This window comes from Carcharhinus amblyrhynchos, chromosome 4, assembly GCF_965287045.1.
Source record: "Carcharhinus amblyrhynchos chromosome 4, sCarAmb.v2.hapA, whole genome shotgun sequence".
Taxonomy (NCBI): domain Eukaryota; kingdom Metazoa; phylum Chordata; class Chondrichthyes; order Carcharhiniformes; family Carcharhinidae; genus Carcharhinus; species Carcharhinus amblyrhynchos.
The window spans coordinates 39,571,814-39,594,519 of NC_137327.1; the positions used below are offsets into that span (position 1 = coordinate 39,571,814).

The 22,706-nt window shown below is 39.3% G+C and overlaps 1 protein-coding gene across 8 annotated transcripts in view; it reads right to left on the reverse strand.

Annotated features, from left to right (window-relative positions):
• The window catches only part of rpgrip1l (RPGRIP1 like), a 212,816-nt gene that overhangs the window by 162,368 nt on the left and 27,742 nt on the right, over positions 1-22,706 (reverse strand). For all 8 annotated transcript variants that reach the window (XR_013886469.1, XM_080187007.1, XM_080187008.1 and 5 more), the window contains exons 3-6: positions 22,009-22,153; positions 15,112-15,410; positions 8,172-8,277; positions 4,128-4,271 (exon numbers count right to left, since the gene is read on the reverse strand). Coding sequence is in view for 7 of the 8 variants with exons in the window: in XM_080187007.1 (XP_080043133.1) it covers positions 4,128-4,271; positions 8,172-8,277; positions 15,112-15,410; positions 22,009-22,153 (694 nt within the window). In the remaining variant the exon portion in view is untranslated. The remainder of the gene's footprint in view (positions 1-4,127; positions 4,272-8,171; positions 8,278-15,111; positions 15,411-22,008; positions 22,154-22,706) is intronic.

Here is a 22,706-nt window from a genome sequence, read left to right on the forward strand (position 1 = left end):
ACTTCTTCCCTGAATCTGACTGAGTAGGGTCCCATTCGTAGACATGCAGGGTAGAATAGGTGTAGGGTGATGCGGCGGCGCGGGCTCGTTGGGCCGAAGGGCCTGTTTCCCGTGCTGGGTTGTTCTTTGTTCTTTTAACTAGTTCTTCATCCAGCCACACGGAACAGCCATGGGGGCCAAATTCACACCTCAATATGCCAACATCTTCATGCACAAGTTCGAACAAGACGTTTTCACCGCACAGGATTTTCAACTGATGCTATACACTAGATACATCAAAGACATTTTCTTCCTTTGGACTCATGCTGAACAATCATTAAAGCAATTATATGGTGACATCAACAAGTTCCATCCCACCATCAGATTCACCATGGCCTACCTCTCCAGAATCGGGTGCATTCCTTGACACACGCATTTCAATCAAGGATGGTCACCTCAGCACTTCTATACCGCAAGCCCATGGATAACCTCATGATGTTCCACTTCTCCAGCTTCCAGCCTGAACATGTTAAAGAAGCCATCCCCTATGGACAAGCCCTCTGTATGCACACAATCTGCTCAGATGAAGACACCTCCAGGTGCTGAAAGATACCCTCATAAGAGCAGGATATGGCGCTCGACTCATCAATCGACAGTTCCAATGCGCCACAGCAAAAAAAAACTGCACCGACCTCCTCAGAAGACAAACACAGGACACGGCGGACAGAGTACCCTTCGTCATCCAGTACTTTCCCGGAGAGTAGAAGCTACGACATCATCTCCGGCGCCTTCAACATGTCATTGATGAAGATGAACATCTTAACAAGGCTATCCCCAAATCCCCACTTCTTGCCTTCAAACAACCGCACAACCTCAAACAGACCATTGTCTGCAGCAAACTATCCAGCCTTCAGGAGAACAGTGACCACGACACCATACAACCCTGCCACAGCAACCTCTGCAAGACCTGCCGGATCATTGACACAGATGCCATCATTTCATGTGAGAACACCATCCACCAGGTACATGGTACCTACACTTGTCACTCAGACAACATTGTCTACCTGATATGCTGCAGGAAAGGATGTCTCGAGGCATGGTACATTGGGAAGACCATGCAGACACTACGACAAAGGATGAATGAACATCACTCGACAATCAACAGGCAAGACTATTCTCTTCCTGGTGGGGAACACTTCAGTGGTCATGGGCATTCGGTGTCAGATCTTCGGGTAAGTGTTCTCCAAGGCGGCTTTCATGACACATGATAGTGCGGAATCGCTGAGCAGAGACTGATAGCCTGATAGCCAAGTTCCACACACATGAGGATGGCCTCAACCGGGATCTTGGGTTCATGTCACACTATATGTAACCCCCATGACTTGCCTGGGCTTGCAAAATCTCACCCACTGTCTTGGCTGGAGACAATACACATCTCTTTAACCTGTGCTTAACCCTCTCTCCACCCACATTGTCTGTACCTTTAAGACTTGATCACCTGTAAAGCCTCGCATTCCAACCATTATTTTGTAAATTGAGCTCGTGTCTTTACATGCCCTGTTTGTGAACTGAAATCCCACTCACCTGACGAAGGAGCATCGAGCACTGCGAGAGCTAGTGACTTTTGCTTCTAAATAAATCTGTTGGCCTTCAACCTGATGTTGTGAGACTTCTTACTGTGTTTACCCCAGCCAACTCCACATCAGTAGACACCCCACAACCATAGAATCACAGAATCCCTATAGTGCAGAAGCAGGCCATTCTGCCCACCAACTACAATTCCACCTTGGCCCTATCCCTGTAACCCCACATATTTACCCTGCTAATCTCCCAACACAAGGGTCAATTTAGCATAGCCAATCTACCTTACCCACACATCTTTGGACAGAGAGAGGAAACCAGAGCACTCGGAGGAAACCCACGCAGACACAGGGAGAATGTGTAAATGCCACTCAGACAGCGACCTGAGGCCGGAATTGAACCCGGGTCCCTGACTGTGTAAAGCAGCAGTGCTAACCCTGTGCCATCATCACTAAAAAAAATTATGTGGCAATTATCATATTGCATAGCAATTGGATGCTGTGTTTTCTGGATTACAACAGTGCCTAAACTTCAAAAGTACTTCACTGGCTGTAAAGTGCTTTTGGATATCCTGAAAGGCACCATATAAATGCAAGTCTTTCTTCAACTAACAAGGCAAATGATTCTGTTTGTATACTCCTACATGGCCTCAGTGTTGTTGATGCCATTCAATTACTTCTTTGAAATGGAAAGAATTCTCTCCATTTGAGCTGGATTGCTCAAATAGCTGTTGGCTGAGAACTGGTGAATTCATCCAACAAAAAGAATGGAGTTTGAATTAGTCACAAGTGAGGCTCCAACACAACTGTGTGAACTAAATCTCAGGATGACATCATTAAGGTTACTAAGTGGTATCACAAAATGTTTTCTTTCATTTGCTAAATTTAAGTGTACTCCATTCCACTTGATTCATTATTTAACTCCTTATTTATTGCACCTATCATGGAAAATGCAAAATACTTACTCCATAATGATTAATTAACATTGGATCTGAAGCTACAGATGTTAATGGACCACAACATTATTCAGGCTGGGATTTTATTGTAAACAAGTAGTGACATTTAAAAAAAATCTAAGAGCAGCAATAACGGAAGCATATTGGAAATGAATATTGATTTCACAGTGAGAGCTAAACAGGAATAAATTGTTGAGTTTGTTTCACAGATAGTGGATTTAATTGCTTGAAAATGTTTTTCTTGAAAACTGGAAAAAATAGTGACTCTCACAAAGCTTTGATGACCATTGTGGATTTTATTGACTGCTGTATTGTGCTTACTGGTGAAACTGAATTCTGGCAGCTTTACCAGACATTAATACTAGAACTTTTTTTTATTTATAGAAAATAAACTATTGGCTGATCATAACCAATTAAATCACCACTTCAGGGCTATTTCCTGCCTATCGCCAATTTTGCAGCTGGCAGGAGGAGTTCAGGGGGCGGGCGGTGTGGGGAAGCCGACAAAGTGATCCTGCTCACTGCTTCGGCAAAAGTGAGAGGGGATGGAAAAACTCCATAATTGCCTCCTTTTAGCATCCGGCACCACTCCACAGGATCTGTTTCCCTGAGTGTGTTCACTCCACCCTGTCCTCTCCAGCAACATCCCCAACTACTCTTTCCAACCACTCAGGCCTCACCTCCTATTCCTGTCACAAGACACCAAGACTTATCTGGTCAAGGATTCTGAGTCTTAGACTCTGGGGACTTGTGGTAGTCACAGTGTTGTTCACTGTGCTGTTGGGAGAGTTGGCAGCTCTCCGAAGCGGGACTTGTTCCCAGTGGAGGGGCAGAAACCTCGCCTACCAGCAAATCAGTGCTTGTTTGACTATCAAATGGCTGCTGGGCAGCCAGTATCAGTGATGTGTTCTCCACTGATTCATTGGATGGTGGTATGGGAAATTCTGCCATTCTGTAAATCCTGGTCCATCAGATGCGCTGTTAAGTGCAAATTCAGAAGGTACTGTCAGGATGATGTTATATATCTCCAGAGTGAGCATTGTTGATGAGAACTTGTCCTTTTACATTATTAGTCTCACTGTTGAATCAAGTGCACCCGGGTTTTTGACAGTTTACCAAGTTCATAATTACTGCTGAAAACCTTCCTGGCCCCGAAAGAAACCTCTATATTTATGGAAAGTCAATATTCTCCATTATTTTAAAAAAATAAATGGAATTTTACAATTTTTTTAACTTTGTATTTCAATTTCTTAATCTCTTGGGTATGTCACTGTCATTTGTTTTTCTCTGTGATTAAAAAGTGAAGTATAATTAATGTATTTTACCACTTAGTTCAGTGTCCCTGAGAATGACTTCAATGATGGACTGCTTATCTACTGATGATGTGACTGTTACTCAATACCTTTGCTTCGTGCTCAATTAATATCGAAAAAGGGGAATTCCACTCCACAGAAATTATTAGATATTTTTGGCAGCTTGCTTAAAGGTTAGTGGTGAGCAATATTACTTCGCTGATGACCACAAAATCTGGGCCACTGTCTTACACCTACAATTACAAAATAGAAGTTCAACACTCTTAAGAACCAAAAAAAACCACAGTCTTTTTTTTTACCTCTGTCCTGTTGCCTGGTGCTCTCGGAGATGCAGAAGAGATTCTTCATATTCTTTATCCTTCTTCCTAATCTGTTCCCTCAGTATCTCAACAGTTTGTTCCATTTCTTCCATCTGCACCTTCTGGGACTCGATGCAATTCTCACTGACAATTGTATCAGAAAGCATTAATTGTGTTAAACAACAGAATCTGATCAAACACATCATGACTATGCTGCAGATGTCTGCTAATATTTTCAAAACAGAATTAGTCAAGTATGTTATTCAAAAGTTAACAAATTAGTAAGATGAAAAATGATATAAAAGGTCATTGAAATCAATGAAATGACATGTCAATCAGTCATAGTACTTGTACCTCCTAATTATCAACAACACAGCTGATAATAAGGATAATTGGAGACCTCCAATTTTCTTTCAAAATGCAACATTTTAAAGAATTCAAATTAGGATTAAAACAACAATCTCTTTACTTTCCACTTATCTCTTTCACCTGTCCCTCTCCATTTCATTAATCAACAAATTAAAGTGGTTAATTGGAAGATATTTAATTCCAAAACTGAAATGATCTTTTTAAAGAATGTCAATCAGAATTAATTGAGGTGCTGTTTATTTTTTTCTCAGTTTAATATCCCTGCTTGTAGTGTATTTAATATGAAAAATAAACTACAATCAGTGTATCATCATTGGGCTCTCTTTGAAACTTAAATGCATTCATATAGTCTCCTTGTCTTAAATAAAACAATGTAAATTTTGTATGAATAAACTTTTGCAGTTATCCTCAAGCTTTTCTTCAATAATTTTGGAGACTTGGAGACAACTATTATTATTTGGCTGGCTTATATACAGATGTATCCTGGAAAACTGGGCGCAGTGCAGATGCTCAGATCTGTTTTCAGCTACTGCTCTGGGCAAAATATCCAGTCAAAGCCCAAAGCATTAGCCAGAAACTGAAGTCATCAAAAGTATTTTAATTTTGTTTAAAATCTTGTTTTGGCTACTGGAAATGTTACCAAGGGAAAAGAAATGCAAACTCTTTTTGAGAAAGCACTGAGTGATTCAGTTGGATCACTAACAAATTTGGTGAAAGTTAATAAAGGAAAATTTAATGGGAAATGTAGGCATTGTAATTAGCAAAGAGGATATTGGCAGATACATATGACCAAAAACATGTAGTAAGGGTGCAAACACATCTATTTATTAGATAAATACAAGCAATTTTAATAAACACCAAATCACTTTATTCCACCATATTATTTAAAAGTGTGTGACTTTATTCGATAAGTTCTGTAATCGACTAAATTGTCCTAACTGGTTCCAATCCAATTATTCCAGTTCAACTGCTATGTTACAACAATATCAAATTGAATTAAGTGTAAGAATTCTTGAGCAGCACTTGAACCTTCGGTTTACTCAACCAAAATGGTTAATTGGAAGATAATGGAATTAAGTAGTTCTTAAAGTTCACAGGCCTCCAGACCTCAATGTTAAGCAGAATGAGACATAATTATGATTCACACATATATAGATAATAATGAAGAGTAAGGGAGATGAGAAAGAAGGTACCCTGTACAGCCAGCAAATAAAGCAACAGTGCCTGAAAGAAACTGGGAATGCTTAAAGTAGAGGAACTACATCATAAATTTTTAGTAGTAAGAAGAATGGAGAAATATTCTTTTGTAGAGTTGCAAGCATTAATTTACATCCTGGGGATTATGAGCTGAACACTTTGAAATGGATGATTATAAACTGGCTTTAGTTTTATTATTGTCACAAGTAGGGTTACAAGTAGTGAAATTACTATGAAAATCCTCTAGTCGCTATCTGGCGCCTGGGTACACTGAGGGACAATTTAGCATGTGCACCTAATGCACATAATGCACCTAACCAGCATGTTTTTCAGACTGTGGGAAGAAACCGGAGCACTCAGAGAAAACTCAGGCAGGCACGTGGAAAATATGCAGACTCCACACAGTGACGTAAGCCAGAAACTGAAACCGGGTCCCCACAGCTGTGAGGCAGCAGTGTGGCACCTTGCCACCCAATTTGTATCATGGGATCTCTAACATCTCCCTACCCACTAATTCTCCCACCCCTCAGTTGTCCCAATCATGCACATGCGACCTGGGCTCAACTTCTTATCAAAAACACAATACTTGACAGCATCCATCTTGATTAATTGCTCAAGATTTGATCTGTGGAGCCATGAGCAACTGGAGTGCTCCTCAAGACCCTACAAGGAAAGTTGCAGCCTCCCCTGCCCTGCATTTTGAGGTAATTGAACCCGGGTCCCTATTGCTGTGAGGCAGCAGGGCTAACCACGGTGCCATCATATCGCTTTTTTGATCAATGCCAAAATACAGGGATCAGATTGTTTTTTAAGATGCATCTAAATTCATATATGGGGAAAAGTAGAAAATGGAATCAAGACAGATCCCACGGATTTCTCAGCAACCCATTCAGACTCCAGTGACCAGGGTCAACCAATCTAATCGAAACTATGCCTCTTTCAAGAAAGACTCTGAATTTTCACTTTCAAAGATCAAGCCTCTGAATTCCCTCAAAGCTGCTACAACTTGGACTGCATCAACAACTGCACACCTCCCAGTGCTTCAGTCCCAACTCACAAGACTTCATTCTCCTGGGTTTTGAGTCCATATTCCAGCCTCTACTTACCAGTGCCATTTCAGGTCTTTAATAGCCACCTACTTCACTGGGCTGGCACAGCATCTGGATTTCATCAAGCTCCAATCTCACTAGGTAAACCAAATTTGATATGTGGCACCCAGGGCTTCTTCTTTGCACTAATTCTTTTCAGCATGGAGTCAGGGACCTTCTGTCACCGTCCCAAGTCCCTAGGACTTCTCCTAAGCTGCACATAACTATCAAAAAGCTCCTGCAACTTCTCCAGAGGCTCAACTACAGTCCACTAATAGCAACACTGCTGTGTCTGGAGCCTGCTATCAGCAACACCTTTCTGATATGGTCATTTCCTTTGCTGTGGAACACTTACTCCCCTACCAAATACACAGGTAAGCTGAAATCCGGGAACTTTCAGAAATTCCACCCCACACCATGATGACATAGCCTTCCAGGGCTCACTGAATGTTTTGAAATTAACTGTAGCTCTAACTATAAAAACAAAACAATTATTTGAGCTGCATTTCTTTGCAAGCAATGCATTCACCTCATCTTCAATTCCCCATCTAATTAAGCCCATCTGCTGATTTATAATATTCATGACTCTCAATTCCTTATGTCAACTTGGTCCCAATCTTTTAAGTGTAAAAGTCTTCAGTCTGCTTTAGTTGAATTTATCCCATTTTTGACAGTCAAACTTTATTCTTCCCAGAATTAAAAACTACCTCAAATATATTACTGTGCACATTGTTACTGTATAACAATGGACAACAGGGTTTGCAATGATCTGCAGCTAACAGAAGGAAGATTTGGGAGGTCAACTAGAAATGTGCTAGAATAGTCATTTAGAGGTAACAAAGGCATGAATGAGGGTTTTGGTAGCTGTGGACAAAGTTAGCAGTGGAAAGAGGCAGTCTTAGTGATCGTACAAATGTGGTTAGACCAATCTTGGGGTTAAATATGACAGCAAGGTTGCGAACAGTCTAGTTGCTCTCTAGTTACTGACTCCATCTCTCCCCTGGCAACTTCCTGAGTCTCAGAGTATGTAGTACGATCGTAAACGATGTTTTCAGTCTTCCCAGTATTTATTTCCAGGAAGCTTTTGCTCATACAGTACTGGATTTCAGAAAATGGTGGTGAGGCACAGCTGCATGCTATCAGCATACACGTGAAAACTTATGCTAGCTTTCACTTGATGTCTCTGAGAGGTAGCATGTAGGAAATAGGAAAGGCCCAAGGGAACATCCTTGGAGTTAATGGTGTAAGTACAGTAGAAGCCTATAGTCCATAGAAGCCATTGCAAGTGATATTTTGGATATGATTAGGTAGTCAAGAATGGAACCAGGTGACAGTAAACCCATCCACCTGGATAACAGTGGAGAGGCATAGTAAAGAAAGAAAGTCTCACAGATTTCGCACTTCAGCTCTGGCATCTTCAAGCAAGCTATGTCCATATCTGGGAAGCATAGGTTGGGTAGACCTTGTTGTCAACTCTGGATCTTGAACTCTCATGCCTAAAAAAGAGATTAAAATGATGTAATGTATATTAAACAACAAGCAAAACATAAAATTAGTCACAGATGGTTTTGTTTTATTGTTTTCATCAAGTATGGGTGGCAAAAAATATAAAAGTGTTTGATTTGAGTTTGTGGCATCATAGAATCCCTATAGTCCAGGAGAAGGCCATTTGGCCTATCGAGTCTGTGCCAATCACAATCCCACCCAGGCCCTATTCCCGTAACCCCACACATCTATCCTGCTAATCCCCCTGACACTAGGGTCAATTTAGCACATCTTTGGACTATGGGAGGAAACTAGAACACCTGGAGGAATTGCTTGGTTTTACAGAGTTAAAGTGTTAAAACTTTTCCGGACATATTTAGCTTGACATGAATGGTATTGAGTTTTGGAAAAAAAAACTGACATAATCTTGTCACCTTTTGAAATTTTTGACAATTTTTCCACATATTTGGAAAATAGTTACAATGAAATGTACAGTTTTAAAGCATAGTGTATTCACACAAGTTCTAAAAAACTTTGTAAAAGGTGAAAGGTAATGAAAATGCTGTTAGACAAGGTATTGAAATTGTTTCCTCAAAGTCGTTGATGATTTATATTGCACATCAGCAGATCCTGCATCAAACTGATTGAATTACCAGCAAGGGGAAGCAAGGAGAAAGCTATAAAACCAAGATTGCGAGGTAGCAATGCAATAGAATTCAGAAATAGGATGGGAACCAGGAGTGTTGCAAAAATTTGATTCCATAATTCATGTGTTTTAGAGATATATCTTTTGATTCTAGCAGTTAAAGAGTAAAATATTAGGTAAGTGGAAACACTTGGTCAAGGAACTGGTTAACATACCTGGGATCATTACATTTCAAAAGATAACCAGTCTTTACATAGAAAATAGAAGGAGTAGGCTAATTGGTCCTTCAAGCCTGCTCCACCATTCGGTTAATAGGAACATACAAACATAAGAAATAGCAATGAAGTTGGCCATTGAGCCCTTCAAGCTCTTCTATTCTAAGCCTGCTCTGCTATTCAGTGAGAACATGGTTGATCTACTTCAACACAATTTTACTGCACTATTCCCATTCCCCTTCATATTTTTTAACTTGCAGTAATCTATTGATTTCAATCTTGAACGGACTAACGGCTGATTCTTCACAGCTCTCAAGGACAGAGAATTCTAAAGATTCACCACCCTCAGTGAAGAAATTCCTCCTCATCTCAGTCCCAAATGATTTATCTATTTTAAGTGCCATTAATTTCTCAAGTACTTTTTACAAACTAATCTTGTGGTTTCTTGTTTATAACAATTCCTCGATTCTCCAATATTTCTTGGAAGGTTTTAATATTGTCCTCTGTGAAGAGAGACTCAAAGTATTTGACAAAGCTTTGACAAAGGGTCATTGAAACGTCAGCTTTTCTCTCTCCTTACAGATGCTGCCAAACCTGATGAGATTTTCCAGCATTTTCTCTTTTGGTTTCATTTTCCAGCATCTGCAGTAATTTGCTTTTATTTTGACACAAAGTATTTGTTTAGTTTCTCTGCCATTTCCTTATTCCCCATTATAAATACTTTTGACTCTGCTTGTAACGCACCAAAATTTGTTTATGCTGATCCTTTCCTTTTTACATTCCTATATAAGCTCTACAGTCCATTTTTATGTTTATTGCTAGGTTACTCTCATATTCCATTTCCCTTTCTGAGCTGTTTCTTGGCCCCTCTTTGTAGAATTCTAAAATGTTCCCAACCCTCAGGCTTACCATTTTTGTTTTGGCAACTCTATATGCCTTTTTCTTTGATTTAATACAACCCTTAATTTATTTTGTTGGAACGCTTCTCTTGCTGGGCTTTTATGCATTAAAGGAATGTATTTTTGTTGAAATGTTAAATGCCTGTTTGCCATCATAACTTTTAACATAGTTTCCCAATCTACCATGGCCAATTTGCCCCTGATAGCTTCATAAATGTTTTTTTTGAAGACTAGTTTCTGATTGAACTGTATCACTTCCAAACTTTATGTAAAATTTTATATTGTGGTCACACATTTTTGATGGCTCCTTTACAAAAGCTTATTAATTAGCCCTTTTTCATTGCACAATACTAGATCTAAGACAGCCCATTCCCTGATTGGTTCCTCAATGCACTGCTCTAGAAAACCATCTTGTGCACATTGCAAGAATTCATCTTCCATAACATTCGTACAAATTAGCTTTATTCAGTCCATATATATATTGAAATCCCTCATGATTACTGTATGCCTCTTGATGCATGTGACTTTAATTTTCTGATCTATACTGTGTTTTACATTATCACATTAAACAATTCCCACCAATGTTATATGCAACTTGCTGTTGCGTAGTTCCACACAAACTGATTCTTTAGGTGGGATTTTCTTTCCACTTCTCCCATCCACATACATTCCCACCATCCCCACAGTGTGTTTATCAGTGGCAGAAGCAGCTGGCTTTTGGCCGCTGGAGGAATCTTCTAGTCCCGCAGAAATCTATGGCATTTTGTATGTCTCACTTGTCTCGCCACTGGAGAACCCAACTGAAGGGGTTGCCATTGGCAGAACATTAAGATTCTACCAACTAGAGGGGCCAGAAAATCCTGCCTGATGTCTTGGTCTTTTGAACGAAGGTAATCTCTCATGACAGGAGGGATAGGAAGGCTACGGTTATTCCATTAGGGAATTTATATTATTTATGTATTTCCCAGATCAAAGAAGCTAAAAGCATCTTTGTAAACAAGGGGAATTATTGGTGGAACTAGCAAGCGTGGGAAAAAAGGGTTGTTATCTACATTAGAGATATAAATGAGTCATATGAGTAACAGAATCAAAGGATTCTGTTGAAAATAAAAGATCATTAGTTTGGAACATCATAGGTATGCCAAGCTGCCATGGAGATAGGTTGCTCAGAATTGCCCTTTTGTTTGGAGATTATATGTGTGTTTTCTCAGAGATAAACAGTTCAGTTTGGACAGATTGAGCTCCAATCATGTCGTTAGCTTTTCTGCGCTTGCAGCTGGAAGTTAAAATCAAGCCGTAAGGTAACCGAAATAAAAAAAAATAATAAACCAGTTTCCTTTGAACATGTTTCTTCAAGAGAAATAAATAATTTTTGAATCTACAATCTCAGTGCCTTGTCAGTTTACCCATGATTTGATCTGATTTATTATCGTCACATGTATTAGCATACAGTGAAAAGTATTGTTTATTGCATGCTATACAAAGCATACCGTTCATAGAGAAGGAAACTAGAGAGTGCAGAATGTAGCATTAGAGTCATAGCTAGGGTACAGAGAAAGATCAATTTAATGCAAGGTAGGTCCTTTCAAAAGTCTGATGACAGCAGAGAAGAAGCTGTTCGAGTCGGTTGGTACGTGACCTCAGACTTGTATCTTTTTTCTGATGGAAGGAGGTGGAAGAGGGAATGTCTGGGGTGTGTGGGATCCTTAATTATGGTGGCTGCTTTGCCAAGACAGTGGGAAGTGCAGACAGAGTCAATGAATGGCAGGCTGGTTTGCATGATGGATTGGACTACATTCATGACCTTTTGCAGTTTCTTGTGGTCTTGGGCAGAACAGGTGCCATATCAAGCCGTGATTCAACCAGAAAGAATGCTTTCTATGGTGCATCTGTAAAAGTTTGTGACATGCCGACATACCACGTTTCCCTAGTGAACCCAATTCCTTACTTTTCGTTATAGGTTTTTGACCTTGATACTTGTGAGTCATTGATGTCGCTAAGACAACATTGACTTGCATTGTACTTCCTGCCCAAATGACACAATGTGCTGCGGTTAGTCCGTTACTACTCAACTGATTTGGCATGTCAACAGTTGACTGCAGGCCCAGTTCCATCCTGAATGCGTCTTAAAAGGGTACTTGTGATATGCAATATAATTATTGCATTTATCTATCTACCAAATCTACTCTTAATGAGAAATTCAATGCTTGTACTCTGTAAATTTGGATTAGGATTTAAATTTCCTTTCATTTTCTGAAATAAATGAACATGGTCACAATAGACAATAATGCTATAGAAGGGACTGATAAAACTACCATCTGCAGATCTGGAAGCACTTAAGTAACACTATGTTAACTAAACAATTGTGAATGTCAAGTTTATTTTTCATTGTAAGCTAAGTGCAGAGAGATTAACACCAACTTGTCATGATACCCAGAAGCAATACAGAAATTTGTCTGTCCATGCCACTGTTTCTGTTGATTACGGCACTCCATGTCTCCACTCCGCAATAGACTACGATTAAACAAACACATTGTCCATTTAGAGAAACTGCCATGTTTTTTGAGATATACTAACTGTATCAGAAAGGCTTTCAGAATTTGTCAAATATTCCTAGTAAAAATTAGAAAACCAGAATTTTTTTTTAAGCCACACAATATTTATTGGATCCTTAACTTTTCTAAACTTCTGTTTTAATAATTGATTGGCTTGGGGTCTCTTCTTAGGCAATCCCTTGGAGTCAAGGATGACTTGCTTCCACAATAAAAAATGAGTTCTCAAATGACTGAGAAGTTCAATACATGATGTAGTCTCTGACACATTGTGAGGGCAGATGGTGGTTGGAGGAGTGACTGGGTGGGGTGCCTGGGCTGCTGCATACCCCTTTCACTATTGACACTTGGCTTCAGTTTGTTCTAGGCAATGAAACTCAAGATGTTCCCAGATGATTTTCCTCCACTTTCGGCTGTCTTGGGCCAGGAATACCCAGGTGTCAGTGAAGATGTTACACTTTTTCAGGGAGTCTTTGAGGGTGTCCTTGAAATGTTTCCTCTCCCCTCCTGGAGCTTGCTTGCCATGTTGAAACTCCGAGCAGAGAGCTTTCAGAAATCTCAGGCCAGACACGCAGATGATGTGACCTGCCCAGCAGAGCTGATTGAGCGTGATCAATGCTTCAATGCTGGGGATGTCGGCCTGAGCAAGAACACTAATATTAGTGTTGGATTTGCAGAATCTTGCAGAGCAGTGATGATGGTACTTCTCCAGGGTTTTGAGTTACCTGCTGTACATAGTCTATATCTCGACGCCATATAGGAGGGTGGGTATCATTACTGCTTTGAAGACTATGAGCTTGGTGCCGGGTTGGAGGTCCAGTTCTTCAAAAAGTCTCTTTCTCAGATGACTGAAGGCTGCACTGACACATTGAAGACGGTGTTGAACCTCTTTGTCAATATCTGCTCGTTAATAATAGCCTCCCAAGGTATGAAGAGCAAATAGCTCACCTTGCCCAAGGCCTTGTCATGGATTTTGATAATCGGGGTTGGGGGGGGAATGCTGGTGCAGTGCTGTGTGGCAGGGCTGGTTGGTGGAGGATCTTTGTTTTATGGATGTTTAGTGTAAGGCCCATGTTGTCGTACACATCAGTGAAGATGCTGGCAATGGCTTAGAATCTCGCTCTTTATAGCCTGCTCTCCTTGCTGAAGTTTTGGTCTTCATACTCTGCTGTCCTCGCTGAAGTCTCGCTGTTACAGCCCCGCTCTCCTCACTGAAGTCTCTCTCTATACAGCCGTGCCCCTTACTGAAGTCTCACTGTTTTATAGCCCTGCTGTCCTCATTGAAGTCTCGCCTTTGCTGAATCTCACTCTCGACAGCCCTGTTCTCCCTGCTGAAGCCTTGCTCTTTATACCCCGCTCGCTTTGCTGAAGTCTCTCTTTTTACTGCTCCACTACCTTCATTGATGTCTCGCTTTTTACAACCCCAATCCCCTCACTGAAGTTTTGCTCCTTAGGTCCTAATTTCCTCGCTGATGTCTTGCTTTTTATACACCACTCTCCTCGCTGTATTCTCGTTCTTTACAAATAAAATATTGACTTCATAATAAAGCATGGGTTATTGGATTTAAGGGTCTGCTGCAATGCTAATTGACTGTTATCAGCTACATGGTCAGTTTTGATATTATTCCGTAAATTTATTAATCATCAAAGCACGGTATAGCAATTCTCTTGGCCTGTACTGCCAGTTTTTTTACTACTAGATCACAAAATATTTGAACTGAATGTCTAACATTTATTCTATATTCTCCCTAGATTTTACAGATTCCCATTATAATTTCATCATTGCCATCCTTTCAACTATTAACAATGCATCTGAATATCTAGTAGTAGATGAAGGGTTGAAATGTCGTATAAAATAAAAATGAGATATTTAACTATAAGGTCTCATGGCTTTAGTTAGGTACTGAAAAATTAATTGATGCACAGGGGTGAACTTGGAGACTGTTAGAAAATGTTCCTTTATGTGCTGTTCCCTGTCAAAGGATTAACATTTTTGGCTGTGAAGCAATCAGGAATATATAGTTTGTGCAGTCATTGTATGAATGTTGACCCTTCACCCTTTGACAGTGTCTCTGTAATGCACAGGGATCTGCATGTGAAAAGTAGAGGAGGTAAGCTGTGTGAAACATAAAACATCTTAGCTACTTGGAATGTTGAACAGCATTCATAACTAGGGGTTAGCACAGGTGAAACAAATAAGCATCAGTTCTTGTTTCTTATTATTGAACAATAAAAACAAACAGAAAAAGACTATTTCAAACATTCACACTTTTGACTGAATTTTAAAATTAACACTTAGAATTTGAACATCTTAGCAATCAATAATGCTAGAAAGATTTGCTAGCAAGTGGGCTTAATTAATTCTTAATTTTGTATCAAAAATATGTGTTAACTGTGAGCTATTGTAGGTTTAGGATGCATGCTGATTAAAAATTGCACTGAATCACATCTTCACGGAAAGGTCATTCTAAATACCGGAATAGGGCATAACAAAAAAACTGAAAAAATACATATTTCCAGCTATGTTTAGTACCTTTTTTAAGATTCTCTTGCATAAAGGCAACTTCATGAACTTTTCTGAGGCCAGTGTTTATACGTGATTGTACATAACTGTACGGTGTGTTTCTACGGCCTTGCACTTGGAGTTGCTGTTTAGCAGCTACCAGTCGATTTCTCAGCCCTTCGTTCTGCTTCTCCAGTTCACAAACTTTTTCCTGCAGCTCCTCAATCATCTCTTCCATCTCAATGTCCCTGCCTATCCGCTTGGTGCCGCCACTCTCCATCTCAGACCTCTTCTTGTCATTTACAAGCCTAATTAGCTTGGTAGCCATCCTGACAGAACAGGAAAAGAATATGAAAAGTCAGCAAAACTATTTTGTTGAAAAGGGCATAAACACTGCTAAAGACTCTAGTGTGGAACGTGAATAATACATTTCAGGTTTTGAAATAACTATTACTGCCTGTGAAAAGTGCTTTGAAGTTAATCAAAACCATAGAAGAGCAATCTGCTTTATAACACTGACAAATAGCAGTTTCCTAGGGCTTATCATTCTAGCTCACTGCACAGGCAACACATACTTACTCCATATGCTTGATGAATAACAAATCAAAGGAAGTTATATATGGAGCACACCATAAGTTGCTAAGAATAGTTGCTAGGAGTGGGTGTTGAGGAATGCAAGGTTTGAATCTCATACCTTAACATTGTGTTTGCCCCCCCTTACTGTACCACATACAGTGTCAAGAATTTTAGCCTTTAAAACCTCACAAGCATATGATGCTATAAAGTTTAGGTGGTCCTTAATAAAACTGAAGTAATATGGAACACATTATTAATTATAAGTTCCTATCTTTAGCTTTGCTTTGCAACCTTAAATGAAACAATTGAAAAAGTAGATTTGAACAAATAATGACTTTCAGACACAGTTTGATTTTAAATTCAAGACAGGCCATCATGGTTTTCATCTTTTTTTAAAAATACTCACAGAGTTTACTGTTGGCATTTGATCAACTGTACCTTTGATTCCATCCAGTTTTGATGTGAAATACTAACTGGGAACAAAAGTCTATCAAAGGGCACATGAGGGTGATGTAATAATATAAAGTAACAGAAAACATGCATATCAGTGAATGGAAAACACTTGGCACACAAAGAAAGAAAAGGTGGCTTTGATGAATAGGACAAGTTGCAGACCCTACAAAATTGGTCGCACATCTCTAACACCAAGACTTTGTGCCTGATTAATAACAAGCCATGCTTTTTGCACTGGGCTTGTCACATGTAGAAAACAATGTATCCGTTTATTTGTTTAAGGTGGATGATTTGCTATGATGTGGAACATGCCAAGTACCGGATTTAAGTGGGAAACAGTGAAACCAAATATATTTATAAACATCAGAGGAGATAGAAGGAAAACGCATGTTGAATTACCTCCAAATATCAAATAAATTTGAAACAAAAATAATTAAACACTTCCTCTTTTTTCAAAGATGTTTTTTGTAAGGATAGTCCGGAAGCTTGTAGATGCAAAGAACTTCAAGATAAATGCTTGGGTAATGGAAATTTCAGTTCACAGGATTAGACAAAATTTATTGGACTTTTTATTAGTGTTTAACTCCTTGGACACTCAACACTGTTCACAGCTAATAAACTGCCCAGCAAAAAATATTATCTGTAAAGAGGTAAAGATACAACAGCTTTGTTAAAGTAATGTTATTGTTTCATACTGAGCATGATTTTCCTTTGTAGCTGTTGAATATACCGTGGTATTATGAATTGTGTGCAGGAAGATTAGGATGTATAAAATATCATCAGGGCAGTGATTCATTGACTGAATAATATACTTTAATAGCATTCTAGGATTTTTTCTGATTAACAGATTAAATTATGATTATGTGGTCAGGGCTTACACTGACTTTAATTTAATTTCATTAAATTATGTGGAGATGACGATGTTGGACTGAAGTGGATACAGTAAGAAGGTTCACAACACTAGGTGACATCTTTCCCACTCACCTGATGAATGAGTAATGCTCCGAAAGCTCAAGATACCAAATAAACCTGTTGGTCTTTAAGCTGGTGTGGTGAACTTGCTTAAAGATTAAACTAAACATCTCAATCATGATCCGACAAAAACCGTATGGGGTGGCCTTCATTTTATATTTATTTATCTATATATTTCATTTTTATTCCTTCCCATTTTTTAAGCTGACTACAAACAGCAAGATGGGTCTGAATTTTATCAGACCCTAGGTGGTGAGTAGAAGGCATGTCCAACTGGCTCCCAGGCCCTGTCTTGCTATCAGGACATTTAATGATGGTGAGACCAGAAGCAGACAGGTTGCCTGCCACAAGGAGGTGGGCAGACAATTTGTATAAATATAGGCTCATTAGGGCCATTTTATGGTGCCATTGGCATTTTGCCAAAGGTGGGACACTCTCCTTCCATCTGACAAGGCTGCCAATTAAATGACAGGCAGGAAATGCCCTTGGTCCTAACATTTCCTCAGCGAGGTTTCCCTCCAATACTTGGCCCTATATATTTTTATAAAGATTTGTCTACCTGCTTCAACAGTGGCCAATGCTTCCAGAGGCATTGCTGACTCTCTGATTAGACAGCAGTTCTTGGGGCCGGCTGTTGTCCTTAGTAGGACAGCTGTTGTCCACACAATTCAGAGAAAAGTCCAATCATCCTGTATATGTGTCAGCAATACAAATATCTTTCCATTGTTGAATCATACACTCAGTTGGTAAAACACAAAGTGTGCACAATTCACTACTCGGGAGACAGATCACGAATTTCTGTGTGGATTCTCCTGTAAACTCCAGTCAATACTTCAGCAAAGGATTGTTGGACTCCCAAGAGAGATAACATAACTGTTGCTTACATTGTTTCTCTATGGTTTCCACTGCTCTTTTGCCAAAATTCTTGGACTAGATTGTGAAGTCCCCAAAATGAATATTGTCCCACAGTGGTTTGCAATGCTGTGGCGTTTGGAGTTTAGCTGTAATTGTGGGTACGTCTCGAATTTCAGCATTGCACTAGAAATTTGATGTGATGATCGTGGACTTTAGTAATGACTGTGAAGTGTCTTTGGGGACTGGGATGGGCACTCCAGAGTTTAACAATACTGCAGCAGAGCTGATGAACTTTGGCATGTGTGGACCCTACAATTCGAAACAACCATGCACTGTGAACCCTGAATTTGGTAGAACTGTGAAAGCCAAATCAAAGTCACTGAAAAATGTATATTGCCTGTCAGCAGTGAGGAGAGGGACAGGACATACACCTGGCAGAATTGGGTAGAGGGATTCCATGTTATTTTCTAAGGAATCTCTGTTAACAGTGAATGTGGTCATTCCTGATAATCCTTGAGTATCCATCTTTCTGTGTCTCCGGGTAAAAACGTGTTGCCCACTAACACAGATGTAAGGGAATCTTAATATGCTGTTTTCTATATGCAAAATACAAGGGATAATTAGTTTAGGAAAAATTCCATATTTGCACTATTTCTTTCAACATTGTGCTCTGTGTCTCACACGTGTTGCTGATTAACACTTGAAAATTGTTCAAGTAAAAGTAATCACTCCTTTGACAATACCTTCCAAGTCCCTGTCCTCTGCCATCTAGAAGGACAAGGGCAGCTGACACATGGGAACACCATCATCTGTAAGTTTCCTTCTAAGCCAAACTGACTTGGATCTATATAGTCTTTCCTTCATTGTTGTTGGGTTAAAATCCAGAACTCCCTTCTGAACAGTATTCTGGGTGTAAATACACCACATTGTTGGAATCTAGCTTCAAATGGTTAGATTTTAGCTTCAAATCCTGGTTCTCTGGAGAATCAGTAATGAGGCACAAAGCTTTTGGTTACAAACTTTTATTTTGAAGGCAATGGTCCAGTAGTACAGTGTTGTAACAAAAATGGTTTCTTTGTGTCCCTCTTTTTATAGTCTCTCTCTGTTTTACAACTTAAGCAACCTCTCAGTAAGTACCTTTCCATTGTTCTCTAGGCTGTGGCTTGAACCAGTTCCACAGCCACAAGTCTGTTCGCAAACAACTTTTGTATTACACAGCACACTGAATCCACCAGAAGTTGCAACAGTTCAATACATGATGGTGGTATACTCCCTCAACATGGACTGCAGTGGTTTAAGGAGATGACTCACCACCACCTTCTCAGGGAAATTAGGGGCAGATAGTAAATGTTGGCCTAGCCAGCGATGCCCACATTCCATGAAAAAATAAAAATGGTGCAGATTAGACACCCTTTATACCCAATTAGAGGTTAACATTCAAAAATAATAAAAGTAGCAATGAAGTGATAATTAGATGCAGTCTGCTTCAAAATTCAAGTAATTGGGTTTTATTTGGCATGAGTCCAATCTTTCAACTTAAGACAGGCAAAGTTCTCTGCCACTCTCAGCTTAATGAGAACATTAGAATATAAAGAACAGGAGCAGAAAAAGACCATTTGGCCCTTTGAGCCCTCTCAACCATTCAAGAAGATCATGACCGGTCTGATTACAGCCTTAACCTCACTTTGCTGCCTGAACCCCATAACCTTGATTCTCTTGTGGAACAAAAATCCATCAACTCACCAAGAGTATGTATAATTACCCAGTTTCCATGGTTCTGTAGGGTAGAAAATTCCAAAGGTTCAAGACCTTTAGAAAAGAAATTCCTCCTGATCTCCATCTTAAATAGGAGGCCCCCTATTTTGAAACATTGCCCTTGTTCTAGATTCACCCACAAAGAGAAAAATCCTCTTACACCTAGCTTATCGAGAGTCTTCAAATCTTATATGATTCAATAAGGTGACCTTTCGTTCCGATGAATTTAGGCCTAACCAGCTCAACGTTTATTCCTTCAACTCAGGAATCAACTCAGTGAAGTGTCTCTGAACTGCCTTCAATGCAAGTATAATTGTCCAAGGAGACCCCATCTATATATAGTACCCTCGGTGTGGATTCATAAATACCATGCACAGTTGTAGCAAAGCTTTCCTACATGTATATTCCATCTACCTTGCAATCAATGCCACCCTTCCTAATTACTTGTTTTACCTGCTTGCTAACTTTTGTGATTCATGTATGTAGAATGTAAATTCCCCTGTACCACAGAATTCTGCAGTTTTTCTCCATTTAAATAATATGTTGTTTTTATGTTCTCCCTTCCAAAGTGGGAAAGCTCACATTTTCCCACATAATATTCAATATCACTACCCTGCACCTGCCTTGTCCTTTCTCATTAATTTTCTAACTTTTGCCTTACATGAACCATCTAGTAACACTAGTTATGCAATTACTAGGAAAGTGACCTGAGCATGGTTCAAGCCAAGTGCCTCCCAGTTGTACAACTCCCTTTTTGTTCAGTGGCTCATGAATCAAAACCCATTTTCCCACATTGATCTTTCAGCCATGCACTTAACTCTCTGATCTTCATGTCCCTATGCCAATTTGCTTGTGGCTCAGGTAGTATTCCAGAGGTTACTATCGTTTTGGGTGTGCTTTTTAAATTTAGGCCCTAATGAGGTTTCTAAAGTTTATACAAAAAGCTAAAGTTAGAATAGGTGTGCATTAGGTAGTCTGTCTTTTTTGTAATTTTATAAAAGCAGATAGACCATTCTGAATAAACATGTTAAATTCTGTTCACTTATTTTTCTTCAAATGCTTTTGAAATCAACTGAAGTACAATTTGCTGGAGGCTGTAACTATTCCAGAAGCCCAAGTATTGACTGGTACTAACATATCCTCAGAAGTGGATTTGCTGAAAAGACTTAGCTTAATTTAAAATAACAGTGTCACAACTCTGGAAAAGTCCATTTTGGGGGGAGTTTGAGACCTTCAAATAATTATTTAATTAAAAAGGCAACTTTGAATAACTTTTGTCAAATTATTATGTAATATTTAATTTTTCATGTTACCCATACTCTTATTTTAGACATTTCTGTTCATACCAAATAATGACTGTTCAAATGTTTCCCTGCGATTCTTGCTAACAGCATTACTGTCAAGATATTCATCTTATTGAATGTGTTGTCTTCACAACCAGAATGTTCTCACATGGATACTGGTCACTTGGGTAAGGCGCTCAGTACTCTTTCCCATATCCGGTACACAGTCAATGATTTTATGTTCTTCTTAAGGACATTGGAAGAACACCAAATTGGCTATGAGAAGCATTCATTTCCCTTGGCAGTTGAAGCCAAACAGCCCAGGAAGGTTCAAGGTTCAATCCACAATATGTGCCCAATTAGCTGTGCACAACTAGAATTACAAATTGAAGTTTACAAAAGTCTTGGTGCTCCTATGTTAGGAAGGGGAGAAGGAGGAAAAAAAAACAGCCATTCTCATTTCCAAATGGTGGCCCAGCCATTCTCATTTTCATATGATGGTCTTTTTGGACAAATATCCAATGGAGACATTAGGTGAGGACCAGAATAGGTCAGCAATAAACAAATAGCTTGTCAGTGATTATTGGGCCCGCATGTGAAAAATGGCTATTTGAAAGAGATATTGCTCGATTAAAAGCTCTCATAGAAGGTAACCCAGCATAAATCTGTGCTTTTCAGAAAAAAATGGGAAGGAAACATTATGACAGTGGAAGTTGCAAAAGTGAAGCTTTCAAATGATAAAGATCTTCACTTGTCTTTTTGAAATTGTAACACATTAAACTCTACAGATAGTTACATGGATAAGATGGATATAGAGGGATATGGGCCAAATGCGGGCAATTGGGATTAGCTTAGGGGTTTTAAAAAAAGGGCTGCATGGGCAAGTTGGGCCGAACTGTAATCCTCTATGATTATGACTCTAATAGTTTTTGAAGTCCGAACAAGACAGATATTTAGCATTTGTTATACGACTGATGGGAGGGAAAAGGGGAATTTAATCAACAACTTGAGTGAAGTGAACAGGAATTCCAACCTTTTAATTTTATCCTCTTGTTTTCGTGCATGTTGTTTGAGTAAAAGGTTTTCATCATGTAGCCGAAGAAAGCGATCTTCTAGCTCTTCACGGCAGATGCGAGACACTGTTTGACGAGCTCTAGTGTTCTGTGCACCAGGTAATTCTGTGATTAGAAATAAATAGAGTCACATATTATCATTACATGTTGTAGAACTGGACAGCTGATTTATGGCTAACAATTTCAATATTTCAAAATTTATGCAAGTATTGGGAGGAATTCTTCCATCCCGCCCACCATGGGAATTGTAGTGGGCGGGGTGGAGCAGACTACGCAATGGTCCATTGATCTCGGGCAAGGCTCACGGGTTTTGGGGCAAGCGCCACCAGAGAATCCCACATGATCTAGCTGAGAGGCTCGTGATCGTCTCGGATTTCAATGCTCTGGTTTTGCTTTAGTGATTCATTGTACATTACTCCAATTAATACAAGAGGGAAAAGTACAAAGAAAAATCAAGACAGTCAATTATCATAGTATTTATTCAGCAACCTATTGAAAAATAAAGACTAATTAACGTCGAAACAATGGTTAACATTTTTGTTTTAAACTGGTGTTGTAATGTTTCCAACCTAAGTGACTGCCTCCACGCACAGGACATTGTGTATCTGTAATGATTTAATTTTACATCTCAAAAGTATGTTTAGTTTTCTTGTCACAG